This window comes from Crocodylus porosus, unplaced genomic scaffold (genome assembly GCF_001723895.1).
Source record: "Crocodylus porosus isolate Cpor-Errol unplaced genomic scaffold, CroPor_comp1, whole genome shotgun sequence".
Lineage (NCBI taxonomy): Eukaryota > Metazoa > Chordata > Crocodylia > Crocodylidae > Crocodylus > Crocodylus porosus.
The window spans coordinates 9,252,200-9,270,553 of record NW_017728947.1 but is presented as its reverse complement, the minus strand read 5'-3'; the positions used below and the strand labels follow the sequence as shown (position 1 = coordinate 9,270,553).

Sequence of the window (18,354 nt, the reverse complement as noted above, 5' to 3'; positions counted from 1 at the left end):
GTGGCAATGGCGATAGGATAAAGTGACCAGCTGGCTTTTGCGTTTGGAACTATACTATAGCTGCAGGTGATCAGACCACTGGACTGTTGCCATAATTTTATTTCCAAGAGGAGCAAGTGCTTCAACCATGAGACAACACTAGGTCCCTTTGTTAAAATAAACCACAAACTCTGACATTTGGATGTTATCTGATTAATTGAAAGTGTTTAAAGAACTTAATTTTAAGAACTAGACTTCTCTTTACTAGAATACCACAAGTCATAATGTAAAGATAAAGGCATGTAAACTAAATACTCTCAGTAGGTTGGATTAATTAATAAATAAAGTTAAAACCCTCTCTGGCCAATTATAACTAAATGAGATTTAGTCCATCTTAATATCATGTGAAACATTCAGAGACATTTTGTTTTTACTGGAGATTGGGGGTGGGGAGAAGTGTGCAGGGAAACCAGCATGCAGAATTCAGTGAATAGTTTTATTTATTCTGTACCTGGTCAATGGTATTGCAATCAGCAGAAAATCTGTTCAAGATACTTCCCAATGGGGTGGTTTCAAAAAATCTATAACAGATGATAAATGGGAAAAAAGTAAGAAATTCAATACCTAAGTAATTTTTAAAATTTTCCCTTCTGACACCCATTTCTCTTGAGCTATGTTCTGCATTAAAACACATGGATATCTATTGACTGCAGTAGAGCAGGGATATTAAACATATGGCCTATGCGCGAAATGGACCTGGCACCACAGGCACTGCACAGAGGATCACTCCTGGTTCAGCCCAGAACCAGAGACCACCCCAGTGACACTGATCCAGCCTATGAGCTGGATGAGTTTGAGTTTACCACTTCTGCAGTAGGGAATACTGTGGGGATATGCCTATGATGCAACACCAAGTTCGAATATGGAGGAAACTTTTGGCCTACAGTATATTAGGGGTATGTGAAACGGGCTGTATTCAATTTGGATTTGGCCCAAATCGGGGCAATGATTCAATCTGTTGATTCAGATCACTGTCCCTGATTCGATTTGGCTGAATCTGAAGATTAAATGCTGATTCAGCAAATCAGTGATTCAGCCATAGACACAGCTTTAAATTTTTTTTTTTTATACCTCGAGGTACCAGGCGCGGCTTGTGAACACTGCAATGCTGGGGTGGAGGAAGCATCCCACAGGTGTGGCGGGGGGGGGCCACGTGCTTGGTGGTGAACCTGGAAATGGACCAGAAGTACTTCCAGTTGACTTCCAGGACCACTGGTAAACGTGCCAGGGGGTCCGCCTGCACCTCCCTGACTCAGCAATCGGCCGCAGGGAGACCCTGGGTTCCCCCCCACCAGACCTAGGAGGAACCAGTCGCTGAGCTGGGGTGTGTGGGGGAAGCAGGGCCCCTGTGCACTCCCTGGCAGACCCGGAAATGGACCAGAAATGTCTGGTCCACTTCCAGGTCTGCTGCCAAGTGCACAGGGGACTGCTCCGCCCCCCCCGCGCTCCTGTGGGATGCTCCATTCACCCCAGCATTGCAGCATTCACAAGCTGCCTGGCACCTTGAGGTATGTAGAAAAAGCATTTAAAGCTGTGTCTGTGTCCGAATTACTGAATCGATTCGGAGGGTTCCGATTCAATTTGGAGAGATTAAAGGGTCTCCTGATTCGATTAGCATTTGGCGATTCGGCCACTGAATCGGACCGAATCTCCACTGAATCAAATCAGGTAGCCCTACAGAGTATCTACTAGCCTGCCCATATATAGGGGAACCAGGCAGCAACAAGGACTAAGCCTATTTTTGTACCCAAGGTGGAACATGCTGACAGGATATAAGAAGATGGAAGGAAGGAGTAATAGGTCTAGTGCTTCTGAAGTGACATAGCCTGCTACATAATTGTTGAGTTCCCAAAACAGACATATTAAAGACTTGACTATGGCTCAGCACTATCAGTTTGCTCTCTAGATTTCCTTTATGTCCCTGCACAATGTAAGTAACATAATTAAATAAGAAAAAACATTTCCCTTTCACATATACAAGGAACTCCTCTGTTCAGACAAATTACAGACTAAACGTATTCCCAAATCTTGCATGACCCCATTACTTTTTCTTGAAATAGCAATAAATGACAGGAAAAAAATCATTTAAAAAAGTTTTATATGAACTTGAATAGCAACAGGTAGATATATGGGACCGAGGGCTTTTTTGGGCCGGTGCTGAAGACTAGCTCACCATGCACATCTGGCATTGGGAACCAAGGAATTCTATACCTTATCTTGCCATTATGTTGGAGCCTGAGAGGCCCTAGGCTGAGATTATGGTCTTTTGTGCACTGGCACCAGAAATAGGAATTACGCAGGCCAAATTACACGGTCAAAGATACTTGTGCAATTCCATTAATGATGTGTTAGTAAGACTTGTTCAAGGGTATTAGCTTCAGTGAAGTTGTGCAGGAGTAAATCATTGCACCACAGTAAGCACTTCTATCAAAGAGAAGTGCAATAGAACAGAATCTGCAACTTCCTGACTTCTGGTTGGGTTTTCTCTTTAATATATTGGCTCAAATCTAAGTTGTCCCTAAATTTAAGATGACCCCCTGTAAGAAGGAACCCTAGCCCTGTTACCAGAAGGCAGGTCTGCCCCTTTAAGGCCAGATCTTACTGGGCATGGAGTGCTGGGAAGGAAGAGGTTAAATGCTGAGCCTGGCCAGCCAGTCAGCTGACCGGAAGGGGCAGGCCAGGACTATAGAAACCCTGGGCAGAGTGGCAATGGAGGAGCAGCAGCCAAAGGTGAAGGAGTTTCTCCCAGAGTCCCATGGAGAGGCTTGGTGAGCACTCCAAAGGCGGGAAATGGGGAACTACGGAAGTCCCGGAAAGACAGTAGCCACACCTCAGCAAGGACCAGCCGAGGGTGAGGAGCCAAAGCATGAACCCTGTGAATGTAAGCTGACATGCTGCTTTTCTGGATCACATTTGCTGGTGGCAGTTATTACCCACAGACAGGACTGTTTACTTCTTTTCTTTTTATTGAATAACACCAGTGGTTTGGGTGAGGCTATTAGGGGAAGGAGGAGGCCTCATTTTGGGGCTCGCTATGGAGTGGGAACCCTGGCACTAGTAAGGGCATGGCTTTTGGGGGTACATAGGCCCTGGTGCCAGTAGGGGCACAGGATTTTGGGGTGCACTGACCCTGGTGCCTGAAGGCGTGATCTTTAAAGGCTGGGGAGGCCTGGTGCATCTGAGGTGGTTTTATTTTATTTTTTTTTCTCTTCAGACTGGGAGAGTGTGAGTTCAGGGCTGTCCCCTGCCTTTGAACTTTCAATCCCCTGGCTGTGGGGTGGGGGCCCGGGCTCCAGATCGGAACAGGAAAGGGGGCCACAAGCCTCAAGACACCAGAAAAGGCTAGAGCCTCAGAGTCAAACCCTGTTTGGTGGGTTTAGAATGGGAGGCCTAGCTAGAGAAAGACAGGGATCAGGCCTGTGTAGGCAAAAGGCCCCAACATACAAAATACAATAGGCAGTCTCCCGCTCACAAGAACATCATCATAATAATTTCCATCAAGACGTGGCAGACGAGTACAGGGCGGGACATAACTTCAGAGAAGATGCCAAGGACACCTCTGTAAGGCACGGATTACCAGGGAAGATGACGCTGGGGAGGGAGACCTGTTACCCCGCTCCCCCCCAATAATTAGGTTCTATGTACAGAAAATTCATAAATTTGTTACTATTTTCCAGGTACAGAATCTAATTATCAGAGGGTTGTCTTATATTTGTCTCCAGCTCACTGCTACAGCAGGGAAAATAGTGGCTGGGGGGATGGGTCAGGTAGCCCCTTTGTCCTTGGCCCCCCCTCATTTCTCCCTCCTGCAGCCTTCCTGACCCCACTACCACCTGCATTAGTGAAGTAATAACACCCTGCCCCCCCCGATTTTTATAATTAAAATTGCAGATTCTGGAAAGTCAGAGGTTAGTATTTTGATTCAGGGTAAAAACATCTATACTGTCTTACCGGGAAGTTGAAGTCCGATTTTTTTAATTTTTTTTTTTAAGAAGTCAAACAATTAGGAGCCTAACTTGCACTGTATTTCAATGAACTACACTAAAAAAATATTTGTAGTCACTTCAGAATAGAACTACATTTGAAAGGCTGTCTGGAAATAAGGAATATCAAATGTTGCTTGTAGTAAAACCAAAGGAATACCTCATTGGTGCCAAAATAATTTTATTCAGCAGAGCCGAGTGTAGTTTTTTGGCAACTTTCAAACCAGTCCACTCCACTGCTATTGATGTGACAAGGCACAATATAATCCCGATGCAGCAGAGTATGCTGAACACCTTTGAATAGTAAGCATGATCAAAGTTCTAAGAAAAAAAGAAAGAAAGAAAAATAGAAATGTTATCTTTAAACAATTAAAATAATTTAAAATAAATCAGTTTATTTTGGAGACAAAATACAGAATTGACAGCCTCAGGAAAGAAGCCCATTTTCCTCCACCCAATGAAGGGAGGAAACACAAGCTTCCTTCTCCATTTAACTTTGCCAATGAGTCCTAACCACCTTAAGCAATACTTATGAAATTGTTCAGGTGAAAAGCATGTTTGGATTGGATTAGATATTCAGAATCACAGAATCTTATAAAATTATTTTAAAAGTTTATGATAGTGTTGGAGTGATGTTTTGCCGTGGTGGTCCAGGAATTAAGTGAGAAGCAAGGATTTAAAAGTTTATGTATTTGAGAATTCCAATTGAGTAAACAATTCATTTTAGAGCCTGATATCACATGTTGGGTACCATCTTCTAACGCAAGTAGGAGAAAGAACAGGAAGTTTTAGAATAAATTACTAGCAATTTTACATTAAAATTCAGCCTCAAAAGCAAAATCTTGGTCCCATGGAAGTCTACAGCAAAATTCACAAAAATGCAAGTAACAGACATCAATTCATACACAGATGGAAATAGGGTTTTTCAACAAGAATAATTTTCAGCATTGCATCAAAAATGATGGAATACTTACTTAGTCCTTCTTAAAAATAATAAATTAATCATAGCACTATTCAAGCTGTTTGGTATTTTTTTCCTTGATGAGGTAAAATCCCACAGCTCACGCTATTAGGAATCCCATGCAGAATTAAAATAAAAATCAAAAGAGAAGTAGTCTAGATTAGGGTTTTGTTCTCATTTGTTAGGGAAGTCGGCTTGAAAGCACTATCAGCAGCCACACGGGTACAACACAGAAAAAAAGAGTTATGTCTCTGTCAAGACTATTTTAGAGATGCAGACCTACATTACCAAGTAGTGTGAAATGATTACAATATTATAATCATGGTAAAAAGAAGAAATTCAGCACCATAATGATGATGGTAACTAAAAATGTGTTAACCTTGACAATATTCCGTGTTGTACATTGTAGAAGGAATACAACACATCACACATAAAAGGTCAAGTGGAAGTTAAGGTAGGGAAAGGTTTACCTGTCAAACTAAATATGTGGCTTTACCATACCTGGCAAGCTGTGCAATTCTTTTGCTTTTCTGTTATCATTGCAGAAATGGCAGCAGATGTCCACTTTGCCAGACAGTAGTCAATAGCCACCATAACAGTGTGCTTCAAGAGCTGGGAAAAGACCAATAAAGGTAAGAGCAAAATTCCTGCTGAGCTGAGATACTTCCCACAGGCTCGCCAAGGCATCTTTGCTCTCTGATGTAGCACAGAGGATAAATTGTCTTCATCATCACTTTCTGTTATTTCTTCTGCAATTAACAAAACAAAAGGACTGTTAGTAGGGACTGATAGTAAAGTTACGCTGGGATCTTCTTACATTTACACCCGATATATGAACTGGCAAAGGCTGATTGTGAAATACCATAACAAGACTTATTACCCGTGCTGTCCATGTTGCACTTCATGTCTTATGTTCATAGAACCCAATTCAGCAAATATCTTAAGCAGGTGCTTGGAGGCTAATAGCCCCAGTGCTATAAATTAACACGATATGGCACAACCAGTTAAATATGAGGAACAATATGCCAACAAGGTAGTCTACTGGAACAACAATGTTGTACAATATCCACAGTTTGCAAGGTGACTAGCGTAGCAGATGTTATTCATGAAACCAGTCAATAATAAGGCATTTATTAAAAAAATAAAGTAATCCCTTGGCAAACAGTTAACAGCTTGGGGATGTTCCTCTTCCTGACCTCCAATACATTTGACAGTGTTCAGGTGGAGTACTGTTTTCGATCTGAGCCTTCAAGAGGCCGAGATACTACACTCTTGCAGAGTCCTGCTATTGTAAGTAGGGTTTCGGGCAGATGCAATCTTCTGCTTCTGAACTACTGATGGCAGGATCAAGGTCTAGCATCTTAGCTTATAAAAGCTACCATTCAAAATGTGCACAACATTTTCATAGATTTCATAGACATTAGGGCTGGAAGGGACCTTGGAAGATCATCGAGTTCAGACCCCTGTCCTGGGGCAGGAAGTCAGCTGGGGTCATAGGATCCCAGCAAGATAAGCATCCAAATTTCTCTTGAAGGCGTTCAAAGTAGGTGGTTGAACCACCTTCAGCAGCAGTCTATTCCAAACTTTGGGGTCTTGGACAGTAAAGAAGTTCTTCCTTATGTCTAGCCTAAAACAGTCATGAAAGAGTTTGTGACCATTTGACCTTGTCATCCCCTCGGGTGCTCTGGTGAACAGATGTTCCCTCAGATCCTGGTGGTTACCCCTGATAAACTTGTAGGCAGCCACCAGATCACTCCTGAGCCTATGCTTCTCCAGGCTGAAGAGTCCCACGGCTCTCAGCATCTCATTATAAGGTCTATCTTCCTGACCTCTGATCATGTGCATGGCTCTTCTCTGGACTCTCTCAAGCTTCTCCACATCCTTTTTGAATTGTGGAGCCAAAAACTGGATGCAATACTCCAGTTCCGGCCTTACCAAGGCTGAGTACAATGGGGGAATGATGTCCTGGGATTTGCTTGAGAAGCATCTATGGATGCAAGCCAGCTTTTTGCTCGCTTTACTAGCTGCAGCATCACATTGAAGGCTCATGTTCATCTTGGGGTCAATCATGACCCCAAAGTCCCTTTCATCTGTAGTGCTAACCAGCGTAGCACTGCCCAGCCTATAAGCGGGCTGCAGGTTTTTCCTCCCAAGGTGGAGAACCTTGCATTTTTTGGTGTTAAATACCATCAGGTTCTCATCCACTCATTTCCTGTACCTGTCAAGGTCAGCCTGGATCGCCCTCCTGTCCTCGGGTGTGGATGCTTTACCTCAGAGTTTGGTATCATTGATGAACTTGACCAGTCTGCTTCTGACTCCAATGTCCATGTCATTAATGAAGATGTTGAACAATATAGCTCCAAGGGCAGAGCCTTGGGGGACCCCACTGGTCACAGGACACCATGATGATTGACTTCTCTCAACCACCACCCCTTGGGTCTGACCACGGAATCAGTTCTCCAGCCAGCAGTTCGTGGTGAAGCCGAGGCCGTAGTTGGCCAGTTTTGCTAGGAGGTGATCATGGGATACCAGATCAAAGGCTTTTTTTTTTAAAGTCAAGATATACGACATCAATTTCTTCTCCCTTGTCCAGGTGATAGGTCACCTGGTCATAAAAGGAAATATGATTGGTCAAGCAAGATGTACCCGCAACAAACCCATGCTGGCTATCTCTTACGATGCTGCCATCGGCCAGTCTGTTAAGAATGGTCTCTTTGATAATCTTTTCTAAGATCTTCCCTGGGATAGAGGTCAGGCTGATGGGCCTGTAGTTTGCCAGATCCACTTTCTTTTCTTCCTTGAAGATAGGCACCACTTTGGCCTTCTTCCAGTCTTTGGGCACTTCACCAGAGCTCTAGGAGTTTTTGAAGATCCGTGCCAGGGCCTGAGCTATGGTGCTTGCCAGCTCCTTGAGTACCCTGGGGTGTAAACTGTCAGGGCTGGCTGACTTGAAGGCATCCAGCCTCTCAAGGTGTTCCTTCACAAGGTCAGCATTGAAGGAGGGTAAGGGATCACCCTCACTCAGGCGTTTCCATCCTGTAATGGGCGGGGGCACCCCTTGGGACTGGTGAAAAACTGATGCAAAGTACCCATTTAGCAAGTTGGCTTTTCCTGGGCATTGGTTGTCAATTGTTCCAACTGGTTTAGCAGGGGTCCAATGTTGCTCTTGCTTTTCCTCTGGCTCTCCACATATCTAAAAAAGGACTTTTCATTGTCCTTGATACTTGTAGCCAGTTGGAGTTCAGTTGCAGCCTTGGCTTTTCTGGTTCCCTCCCTGCAAGTCCAGACCAATGCAGAATATTCCTCCTTGAAAGTGGATCCAGTCCTTCATCCTTTGTAGGTCTTTCTTTTTAGACTCAGGAAGTCCGCTAGTTCCCTGCAGAGCCAAGGGGGCTGCTGTGTCCTTTTGCTACCTTTCCTCTGAGACGGAATACACTTAGCTTGTGCATCCAGGATTGCTCCCTTGAGGAGCAACCACTCAACCTGAACTCCCATCCCCATTAGGGCCTCACTGACAAGTGTCCTGAGCGTGTCAAAGTCAGCTTTCCTGAAGTCAAAGACTTCTGTATTGCTGACTGACTTGCCAGCTTTATGGAGGATGGTGAAGGTGATCAACTCATGGTCACTGTCACCCAGGTTCCCTTCGATCATTAGGTAGCTGATTAGGTCATCCCCTTTTGCTAGTACCAGGTCAAGCAGCGCTTTACCTCTCGTTGGCCCATCGACTTCTTGTGTCAGATAGAGCTCATCCACGCATGAGAGAAAGCTTTGTGACCACTCGGATTTGGCTGAGCACTCTTCCCACAAGATGTCAGGGTAGTTGAAGTCTCCCATGACAACCATACGCCAGGAGCATGCAACATCAGTCAATTCCCTGGCGAACTCCTGGTCAAGCTCTTGATCCTGGGTAGGAGGCCTGTAGTAGACTCCCACCATTGTGTCCCCTGTGCCATGTTACCCATGGATTTTAACCCATTTTAACCCAGAGGATCTCCAGTCATCCTCCCTGGTCGCCAATGTTGGCTTGCAGGGATACGTAGCTTTCCTTGACAGAGAGCTACACCCCCTACCCCTTTTGTCCACTTGATCTCTCCTGTACAGGGTATAGCCATCTATACCCCTGGTCCAGTCATGGGTTGAGTCCCACCAGGTCTCCGTTATCTCTATGACGTTGTAATTATTTGTGTTAAGCAGGAGGATGAGTTCCTCCTGTTTATTCCCCAAGCTCCTGGCATTTGTGTACAGGCAGGCAAGTGTCCCTTTAGGGGCTCTTGCCTTGCCCACAACTCACTCCAGGGCTGGGGCAGGTGTGGGCTCCCCTAAGTGCCTTGACCTACTGGCTTTGCAAAGCTTGTTCAGCGGGCCAGCAGTGGCAGTAGTGCCCCCTGTCTGCCAACGGGCTTAGTTTAAAGCCCGGTGGAGCAGGTAAGCCTGTCTGGCTGAGAAGAGCCTCCTCCCAGCTGAGAGAGGTAGAGGCCATCTCTTCCCAGCAGCTCACTGCCTCTCTCTCACCAAATAGTGGACTGTGGTCATGGAAGCCGAAGCCTTCCCAATGACACCAGTGCTGCAGTCTTGGTTTCCTACCACAATCCTCCTCAGCCCAAAGCCTGAGACTGGGAGGAGCAAAGAAAACACCACCTGTGCCCCCAAACCCTTTAGCCCTGCTCCCAAATCCCTGTAGTACTTCATGACCCAGATGGGAGTGCTCCAAGCCGTGTCATTGGTGCCCACATGGATAAGGAGCATAGGGTAGTGGTCAGTGGGCCGGAGGAGCTCAGGGATCTTCTCTGCAATGTCTCGGACACGGGCACCTGGGAAGCAGCAGACTTCCAGGTTAAGGGGTCGGAGTGGCAGATGTCCCTCTCAGGATGGAGTCTTCCCTGACAAATACTTTGTGTTTTGTCTTGGGGAGTGAGGGGGTGGTAGCTACAGTTGAGCCTGTGCTGCCTACCGGAGCTGGCAGCTTAGCAGGCTCTGCTGGGGCTGCAAGAGGTTTGTACCTTTTGCAAAGTTCCAGTGGGGCGGGGACCTTGGTGCGGCCCTTGATCACCTTGGCCCACCTCTTGGCTGGACAGCATGGGAGGTCCCCGAGTTCTCCTTTGTCCTGGAAGGCTACCTTGGTCTACTCTCCGCCTCCAGGGTGTGAAAGGCCTGGTAGTAGGAGTCAGTCTCCTACTTGCCATCCCTGATGGTGCACAGTCTCTGGACTGTGGCCTGGAGCTCCTCCAGCTGGCCTGCCAGAGACCCCAAAAGGCAGCAGACCTCACAAGGGGAGGTGGCCATGCTCCTAGTCCCCAGAGCCTGAAAAAGTGTCAGGCAGCCCCCACAGCCAACAGCCAGGGGCTCTGACTGCATAGGACCCGGAACTATGGGCTCCATCTGGGTAGAGGCCTCTGAAGAGCCAGAGTGGGGGGCTGGAGACCCCGAGAAGACCCTCGGGTTGCAGCGCATGCCCATCTGAATTTTACTGATGGTAGTCTGGCTAAATGACTATCTACCCTAGGGGCTCACAGGCAGGGCCCAAACTCCCACACTAACTTGTGCACCAGGCAGACAAGTGTGCCTGTTTGCGTGGCCTATTCGTAAGGCTCCAGTTGCATGGCTACCTGGGGCTGGGTGAAGTAGGAGCTGGGGCAGGTTGTCCCTCCTCGGCTCTGATTCAGCCACCCTGCAGCTGTCTGGGGTCAGGGTCCCTCCCTCCCTGCTGCGGGCCCCACCTACCTCTGGCTGTGCTGGAGGTCTGGGTCAGGGTCCTGCTGGGGGTTCTGGGGGTTCCTAGGCTCCATGGGGGTGCAATAGGCTTCTGCCTGTGTCTCTCTCGCTGGAGCAGGGACAAACCGCAGGCCCTTTTTAAACTGTGCGCATGCACAGAAGGGCTCACTAATGGGGCTGCACTTTTCTAGGGCCTTAGAGGTCCCTGCCCCATGGAAGAAGGGGACAGGTGTGTGTCCCCCCTTCACCAGTCTCATGCGCTGGGTGGGACTGGTTGCATGGCTCCCTGGGGGCTGGGCCAAGTAGGAGCTGGGGGGGGCGTGTCCCTCCTTGGCTGCGATTCAACTGCCCTGCAGCTGTCTGGGGTCAGGGACCCTCCCTCCCTGCTGCAGGCCCCACCTACCTCTGACTATGCTGGAGGTCTGGGTCAGGGTCCCTCTGGGGGGGTTCTGGGGGTCCCTAGGCTCTACAGGGGCACAATAGGCTTCTGCCTGTGTGTCTCTCGCTGGAGCTGGGACAAACTGCAACTAAGCCATCGGCGGACCCTTTTTAAACTGCCCCTTGCTCCTCTCTTTTAAAGAGAGAATGAATGCCCTTTCTCTGGTCTGGGTTCTTAAAAGCCACCTTTGTAGTTTGAAAGCTGCAGAGCAAGTTTTGCAATTGTAATTGTTAATCAAATGTTTCATGTGTATGTATGTCTGTGTGAAATTATTATCCCAAAAGGAGGGGAGAAGAGCTTTTAAAATATAGAGATGTTCTTTATAGGGAAATAAATCAGCTGTGGGCACTACTGGGCTAATGTGATGGGACAAAACTCCACTTAAGTCAGTGCAACTGTGCTCTTTACACCAGAAGAGAATTTGGCTCAACAAAGGTAAATGCTTGTTTAAGTTAGCTTCTTTTCAGGAATCTAGTTAAAAGCCCATGCTTATTCTTAAGCATGTGCTAAGTCCTATTGAGTTCTATCAAAATTTGTTCTTCCTGAATATGAACACTCTCCTGAACTGCAGCCCAAATGGGAACAGTTTTGACAGATTTCAGAAGGCTACAGTTAGTTACCTAACATTTCCAGATTGCTTTTTACAAACTGCATTCAAAGGTCAACCTTGCCATGTGATTCTTAAAAAACATAACCCATGGAAAATATCGAGTCACAGAGGGCATTCAACAAGCTTTAGTTAAAGCGCTCCCACCACCATTTGGAAATCCAGGGACACTGAATACACATGACACAGAGGCTGCTCCAGCAGACTTGCAGCAGACTCAGTTAATCAAGTCTGGTCTGATGTGTGCTAATTGGCATGCGTCGGAGCAGATATCCGTCACATGGATAGGCGCTCAGAGTTTTTTTGGAAAATCATGGCTTTATTGCTTATTTTAAACCTATTACCCCCAGAATGATTCAACAATAAAACAACAACTAATGCACTAGACTAATTAGACTAATGCGCAGTAAAGCATCACCATCTACATATGCATGGGAATTACTGCACAGTAGATTACTCTAGTGCACTGCTTGCTAGTACCAATACATATAAGTGCTAAAAAAATGAGGCATTAACTAATAGCGCACATGTAGACACTGATTTCAGGCACAAACTGCACCTGGTCAGCCGCATCAGCTGAGGGCCAGCCTCCTGCTTGGTACAGTGCCACATGGCTGGTAGTTTGTGCAGCCACATGGCAGGGACAGCTTCTTAGTTGTCCCAAGTTGACCTCTGGACCCCAGGCCTGATCCCTGGGGACTGTGCCCTCTGGACACTGCCCCACCTGTGTAGGCATGTCCTGAGTACTACAGGCTTGCAGATAATGGGTAATAGGCCTCAGGGTGCTTATTGCCAAACTTATTTACCTTCATCCTCTTCATCATCATTTAGCAGAGCTTCTCGAGAATATGTAGTCCTCCGGTGATTTTTCCTTTCCAAAACAGTTTTTCTTTCAATTATAGTCTCCTAAAAGCAGAACAAAGCATGAGGTATGCTTCAATGAAGTGTCTAAAAACTTATAGAGGTCACAAAAGATATTTCTAAATTAGAGTGTCAATAGAAAGAAAGGGAACTTATCAGAATAGAAAGGGATAGTAGATCTGTCACCTCTATATAAATCCAAAAATGCGTAAAATGGGAAGGTGATATTGCCAGCAAGTCATTAATTTCATTCAACATTTTAGCAGCTTCATTCTCAGGCCTCTCGGGGAAAGCTCCCACTGAAGAGAGCATCTGCTAGAGTAACAACTATGTAGTTCTTCCTAGTTTGTAGCAGTATAATTAATGAAAACTAATTTATTGATCATCAGTGACCAGTTATACAAGTACTAAAAACATTAAATGCAATACAGTGGGTAATATCTGCAACATTTATCTTTAAAACATAACCATTCCTGTACATTATTGATTCACTTCTCTTTATACTTAATGGCTTAATTCCATATTCCATATGCAAGAAAATTCCCCACTTTGCAATAATAAGGAATGTAGTTTTAGATGCTTCATACATTGGATAAGGTCTGATAAACCTAGATGTAAAATTTGGCATAAAAGAGCAAATCATAACATTTTATTCCAATTAAGTTCAGTGACACAGTATTTCAACTACTGCATTTTTTTCAAACTAAACTGGTTTTCATGTAAAGAACAGTTACAAAAGAAGTTAGGAACTCATAATAACCTTCTCTAGGTCTTGGTCCTGCCGATTCATGAGTGTTTTCCAGTGTTCAAAGAGTTCAGTCTCTGATTTCTGAATGTCCTTGAGAGTCCCTTCTCTTTGAATGGTTCCATCCTTCATTGCAATTATCTAAGAAGTCAAAAATACAAGCTGTCAAGGAAGTATTATATTAAACTGTATTTATGGAGTTTGCTATCTGTGCTGTGGCCACTAAAAAAATATTAAAATACAAGACCATTCTATGAATCAGTTTGGATATCATCAACACCTTTATAAATTAAAGGAAAAGGATATCCTACTTTATGGTATGACTCAAGACATTTCTCATTTCAGCATACTGCAGACTCTCCATCATGCACCACTTAGAGAGGACTTTGAAAAGATTCAGTATACAGCACTATATTCCCCAAAGCTGCACTAGATGAACTCAGCTTATTGCACAAACCTTCTCATTTTTTAAAGAAGACTTTTCTTTTAGATCCCACAGATCTAGATATATTAAAGATGTGAAATGTGAGTCATTAGCAATTGAGCTGTGATTCCTTCCCACTGTTAGTTTAAAACAGCAAACTTCAACACATCTTTATTTTATATTAATTGCATATTTTCTTAGAACAATCCTGTGCTTGATGTGCTAATTATCATCATCATAAACTCATAGCAGGTGGCATGAGCCAGTGAACTGAACACAAATTCGAATATAGAACTCACATAAAATGAAATGTTACTATTTATCACTTGAATTACTAAAGCATTGACATGCTGCACTGAGGAAATGTGGCCCTGCAGTATTAGAGGGGAAATAGCCAGAAACTCCCTGTACTTCAGTTCCCTGCTACTGACTTGCTACATGCTTTTGGACAACCAACTTAACCCATCTGTATAACTTCAATAACAAAGCTAATGAAGCTGCCCTGAGAACACTTAATGGTGTGGCTACATGTGCACTTTATTGTGGAGTTGATTAATTAGCTCCACAGTAAAACATCACTGTCTACACACGCATCCATATTATGGAGGAGTCAATTAATTAACTCCAGCATAGGATAGTACTGTCCAGGACAAGTACTATCCTATGGTGGAGTAATTTATTCCACCACAAAGCACATGTAGATGGTGACTGGGGCTGGCTGGGGCATGAGGGTGCTACAGTGTCGGGGCTGCCTGCTCCCTAGCTCCTCCCCTTCATACCCCAGCCAGCCCCTCTGCCACTGAACCTCGGACCCTCTGCCAGCCCATGACTGCTCTGCCCTGGCTCGATGTTCTGCAGTCCTAGGCACATATGTAAATGCTGCACCCAGGAAAAATAAACTCTGTTGTGAACCGTAAAGTAGGTGTAAAACCCTGTCATTCCCGTCTGATATCATTTTGCTCTGTCCTCTTTCGCACTGGTGTAACTGGCTGTAACAGGTACAGTGGTAAAGCAGGCATTTCTCTGGACTTCATTATTTTTCCATTTATTTTACCTTAATTCTGTGGGCTGTGGTACCCAGACATATTTTTTCCCCTTTGTGCTTAAACAAACAATATTTTTCAAAGGTCACAACATAAAATCTGTTTTTCTTTTGACTCTTTCTCTTCCTAAACCTCCCACATCCATGTGGCAAGGTTGTTTGTTTTTTTTCTTTTCTTTGTTCCTTGCATAACTCTCCCTCAGGCTATAAATAGATGTCTCCCAATGAAGCAAATCTGCTGTGCTGGGATCCGGTCCAGGGGATCCACTTCAATGGGCCACCTAATCATCACCTGCTGCAAGGCTCCCAGAGCCTCAGGGATCTGATCCTGTGGGATAGCTACAAATGAGGGACCCTGGGGTTCCCCTATTTGCAGAGGCATTCCCCAAGTTGAGGTGGGGCCACACAATATGCATGCCTGAGGAATCTCCTCCCAGGGCATTCCTGGGGTACATGTCTGCAAGTGGGGAACCTGGAGTTCTCTTATTTGCAATGGCATACCCCATGATACATGCCCAGGGATTCCCAGAGCATGAGTCTGTCTGCAAATAAGGGAAACTTGGCCAGGCATCTCCATGGCTTCAGGGGTCTGACACAACAAGATCTGGAAATGGGAATAATTCCTAGGGAAAGCAGGACCAGGTCCTTGAAGCCCCAGAAGCACCTTCCCCAGGCCAGCTGGAAGCACAGACAGCTCCAGGATGCCCATACTCTCCCACCACAAAGCAAACAGATGTCTGCTGCAAAAAAGAAGCACAATTTTATACTACCTGTGTCACACCCACAAATGTTGAGCATTTGTGGCATGATGATGGGCATGGATGCTTGTTTGCTTGGCCCTTGTGCCGCCACAAACATTTTTATAATAAAACAAAAATGACATCTGTTTCCAGCCTTAGAGATGAGAAAAGATACAATAGTAAGGAGGAGGATTATCTGCCCTTCTGGCAAACTGAAGAGTGCATAACTTGAAACAGGTCATTATCATGATAACAACCTGCAAATTTAGAGCTGTCACCACATTAAATGAAAGGACAGGCTTTTAGTGACAAGCTGTACTGACACTCAGCTCTCATTCTGCTGTTACACTTAAGTGTACACATTTCCACAGACTTTTTAATACTGAGGGCCTCTAGGAAATTCTAGGGGATTCTGGTGATTAAAACTTTCCAAATAATACATATTAGATGAGGGAAAGGCACATTTAAGAGGAAATTATTTTATAACTTTGGAGTCAAGCCTGAAGGATGCTCTGCCCCCCTCACATATCTATTAATTACACTTCAGTGCCACCCCTTCTACTCACATGTACACACTTGATAGCACTGTAATTATATCAGGTCTCATAGACTTATTCTGATAAACTGGTATGAAAGGGAAAAAGAACAGTGTCTTCAACCAATAACATCAGCTGACCTCACTAGGGGTTAAGGTGGCTCAGTGACTCTCAGGAATGGGGCTAGGTGAATTTTCCACCGAAACTGTTTTAAAATGGAAAACTGGGAATAGACAAAACATGCTTTTTTCAAACACCATTTACTTTCCACAAAAAAAATCAGTCTCCAGTGGAACAACTGAATGTCTGATGACAAAAATGTTTTAGTTCTGCTGCTGTGGTGCAGCTGTAATTTGTGTCCCTCATGCTTTCCTTGTCTCTGGTTCATTAGCTATATATCAGCTCCCATGGTGTACTGTCTCTCCCAGTACACCATGGGAGCTGATATACGGCAGATATAGTATGACCAGAAAACTACCTCCTGGTGGAGAACTGGAACAGTTGGCATCCAAACTTTCTCCTTCTCTCTGAGTCACTGGGATTGCACTGATGTATGGAAATACTTCAAGTTTTGAACAAAAATATTTTAGAATTTAATTTACACTGGTTTGTTCTCTCTTATTCTAGGCTGCATCTTTGCAACACAGTTTAGCCCGAAGCGTTCGTTTGAAAACTAATTGTTAAATTCCTTGGCTAAAGTCTTGTTCCTAAACAAAATCCTGTTATAGCTTCTAATAAAACCATCCCTTCTCCTCTCCCCACCCTTAACTTCAAAGTAGTTTGGTCATGATAGAAACAACAGTCATAGGTCTTCAATGACTTAAAATGAGTCTCCTGCCTGGGAGACTTGAAGGCTTATGTTATAGTCTTCTTTAGTTAGTGACATGAATTGGATGCTGTGGAAAATAATGATGTTGCAAACTAACAACAGTGCAGTTTTGGAATCAAAGAAGAAGATATGATACAGAAACACAAACAATTAAAAGGGCAGGAAGAGAAATGGCAGGGGAGATAGGCCCCCCACTACAGAAAGGGTATGGACAAATTGGAAACAGGCCTGTGGAGGGCAACAAAAATGGTTCAGGGGCTGGGGAACATGACTTATGACAGCGGTCTCCAACCTTTTAAAGCAGGCGATCACCTTTGGCATTTAAAAGCAACCTAAGTTCTACTGTGTGCTACCGCCACTGCTCTCCCCACCCAGCAGGTATGTCTGTGGGGAGGGAATGGGGGGTAGACTGAGGGAGAAAAAATTATTTGGGGGTGTGCCCCCCCAGCAAGTAAGCCTCACCAGGCCAGAGCCCTACTCAACTTACCCTTGCTCCTGCCTCTGCGGCACAGTCCCTCACTGACAGGGGCTCAATCTAATCCCCGGCCCCTTCCCCATGGACTGACCTGCTGGGCTGGAGTGCGTGTGCACACAGGCACTCAGCCCCGTACCCTAGCCTTGGATTAAATCCAAGAAGCTATGAGATCTACTGGTGGATCGGGATCCACTAGTTGGTGACCACTGACTTATGAGGAAAGACTGGGGGAATTGGGTTTATTTTGTCTAGAGAAGAGGAGACTAAGAGGGGACTTCATAGCAGCCTTCAACTACCTGAAGGGTGATTTGAAAGAGGATGGAGCTAGACTGTTCTCAGTGGTGGCAGTTGACAGAACAAGGAGCAATGGTCTCAAGTTGCAGCAATGGAAGTTTAGGTTAGATATTAGGAAGAATTTTGTCACTAGGAGGGTAATAAAACACTGGAACAGAGAGGAGGGGGAAGCTGCGTTCTTGGAGGTTTTTAAAATGAGCTACACAAAGCTTTGGCTGGGATGATCTATTAGGGGATGGTCCTGCTTTGAGCAGGGGGTTGGATTAGATGACCTTCTGAGGTCTCTTCCAACTCTAACTTCCTATGATTCTATGAAAAAAAACCCTTTCCTATCCCAGCTGACTAGCCAGATCTCTGGGGTTTGTGACTACACAAGTCATCATATGAAAGCACACCTTTCCATAGTGGCAAAAAGATACAAAATGTATAATTCAGTAATTAAATAGAATGTTACAAAAGGTACTAGCAAATTGCCCATTAAGAATGACGGGGAAGCGGGGCCGGCAGGGACACAGCCTGCATCTGAACCTGCGCCCCTCCTCCCCCCTGGCTTCGGGTCCAATCCTGCCCCCCTCTCCCCATTCAGGTCTGACCCCACCCTCCTTTGATTTGACTCCACCCCCCATGCCCTTGTGTCCACCCCTGCCCCCTGTCCGGGTCTGACCCT

The 18,354-nt window shown here is 45.2% G+C and overlaps 1 protein-coding gene across 4 annotated transcripts in view; it reads right to left on the bottom strand.

Moving 5' to 3' along the window:
* ABCC8 (ATP binding cassette subfamily C member 8) overlaps positions 1–18,354 on the bottom strand; it is a 147,904-nt gene that overhangs the window by 26,028 nt on the left and 103,522 nt on the right. For all 4 annotated transcript variants that reach the window (XM_019552028.1, XM_019552029.1, XM_019552031.1 and 1 more), the window contains 5 exons: positions 13,363–13,488; positions 12,548–12,647; positions 5,485–5,732; positions 4,183–4,343; positions 491–560 (listed from right to left, as the gene is read on the bottom strand). In XM_019552028.1, coding sequence (XP_019407573.1) covers positions 491–560; positions 4,183–4,343; positions 5,485–5,732; positions 12,548–12,647; positions 13,363–13,488 — 705 coding nt within the window. The remainder of the gene's footprint in view (positions 1–490; positions 561–4,182; positions 4,344–5,484; positions 5,733–12,547; positions 12,648–13,362; positions 13,489–18,354) is intronic.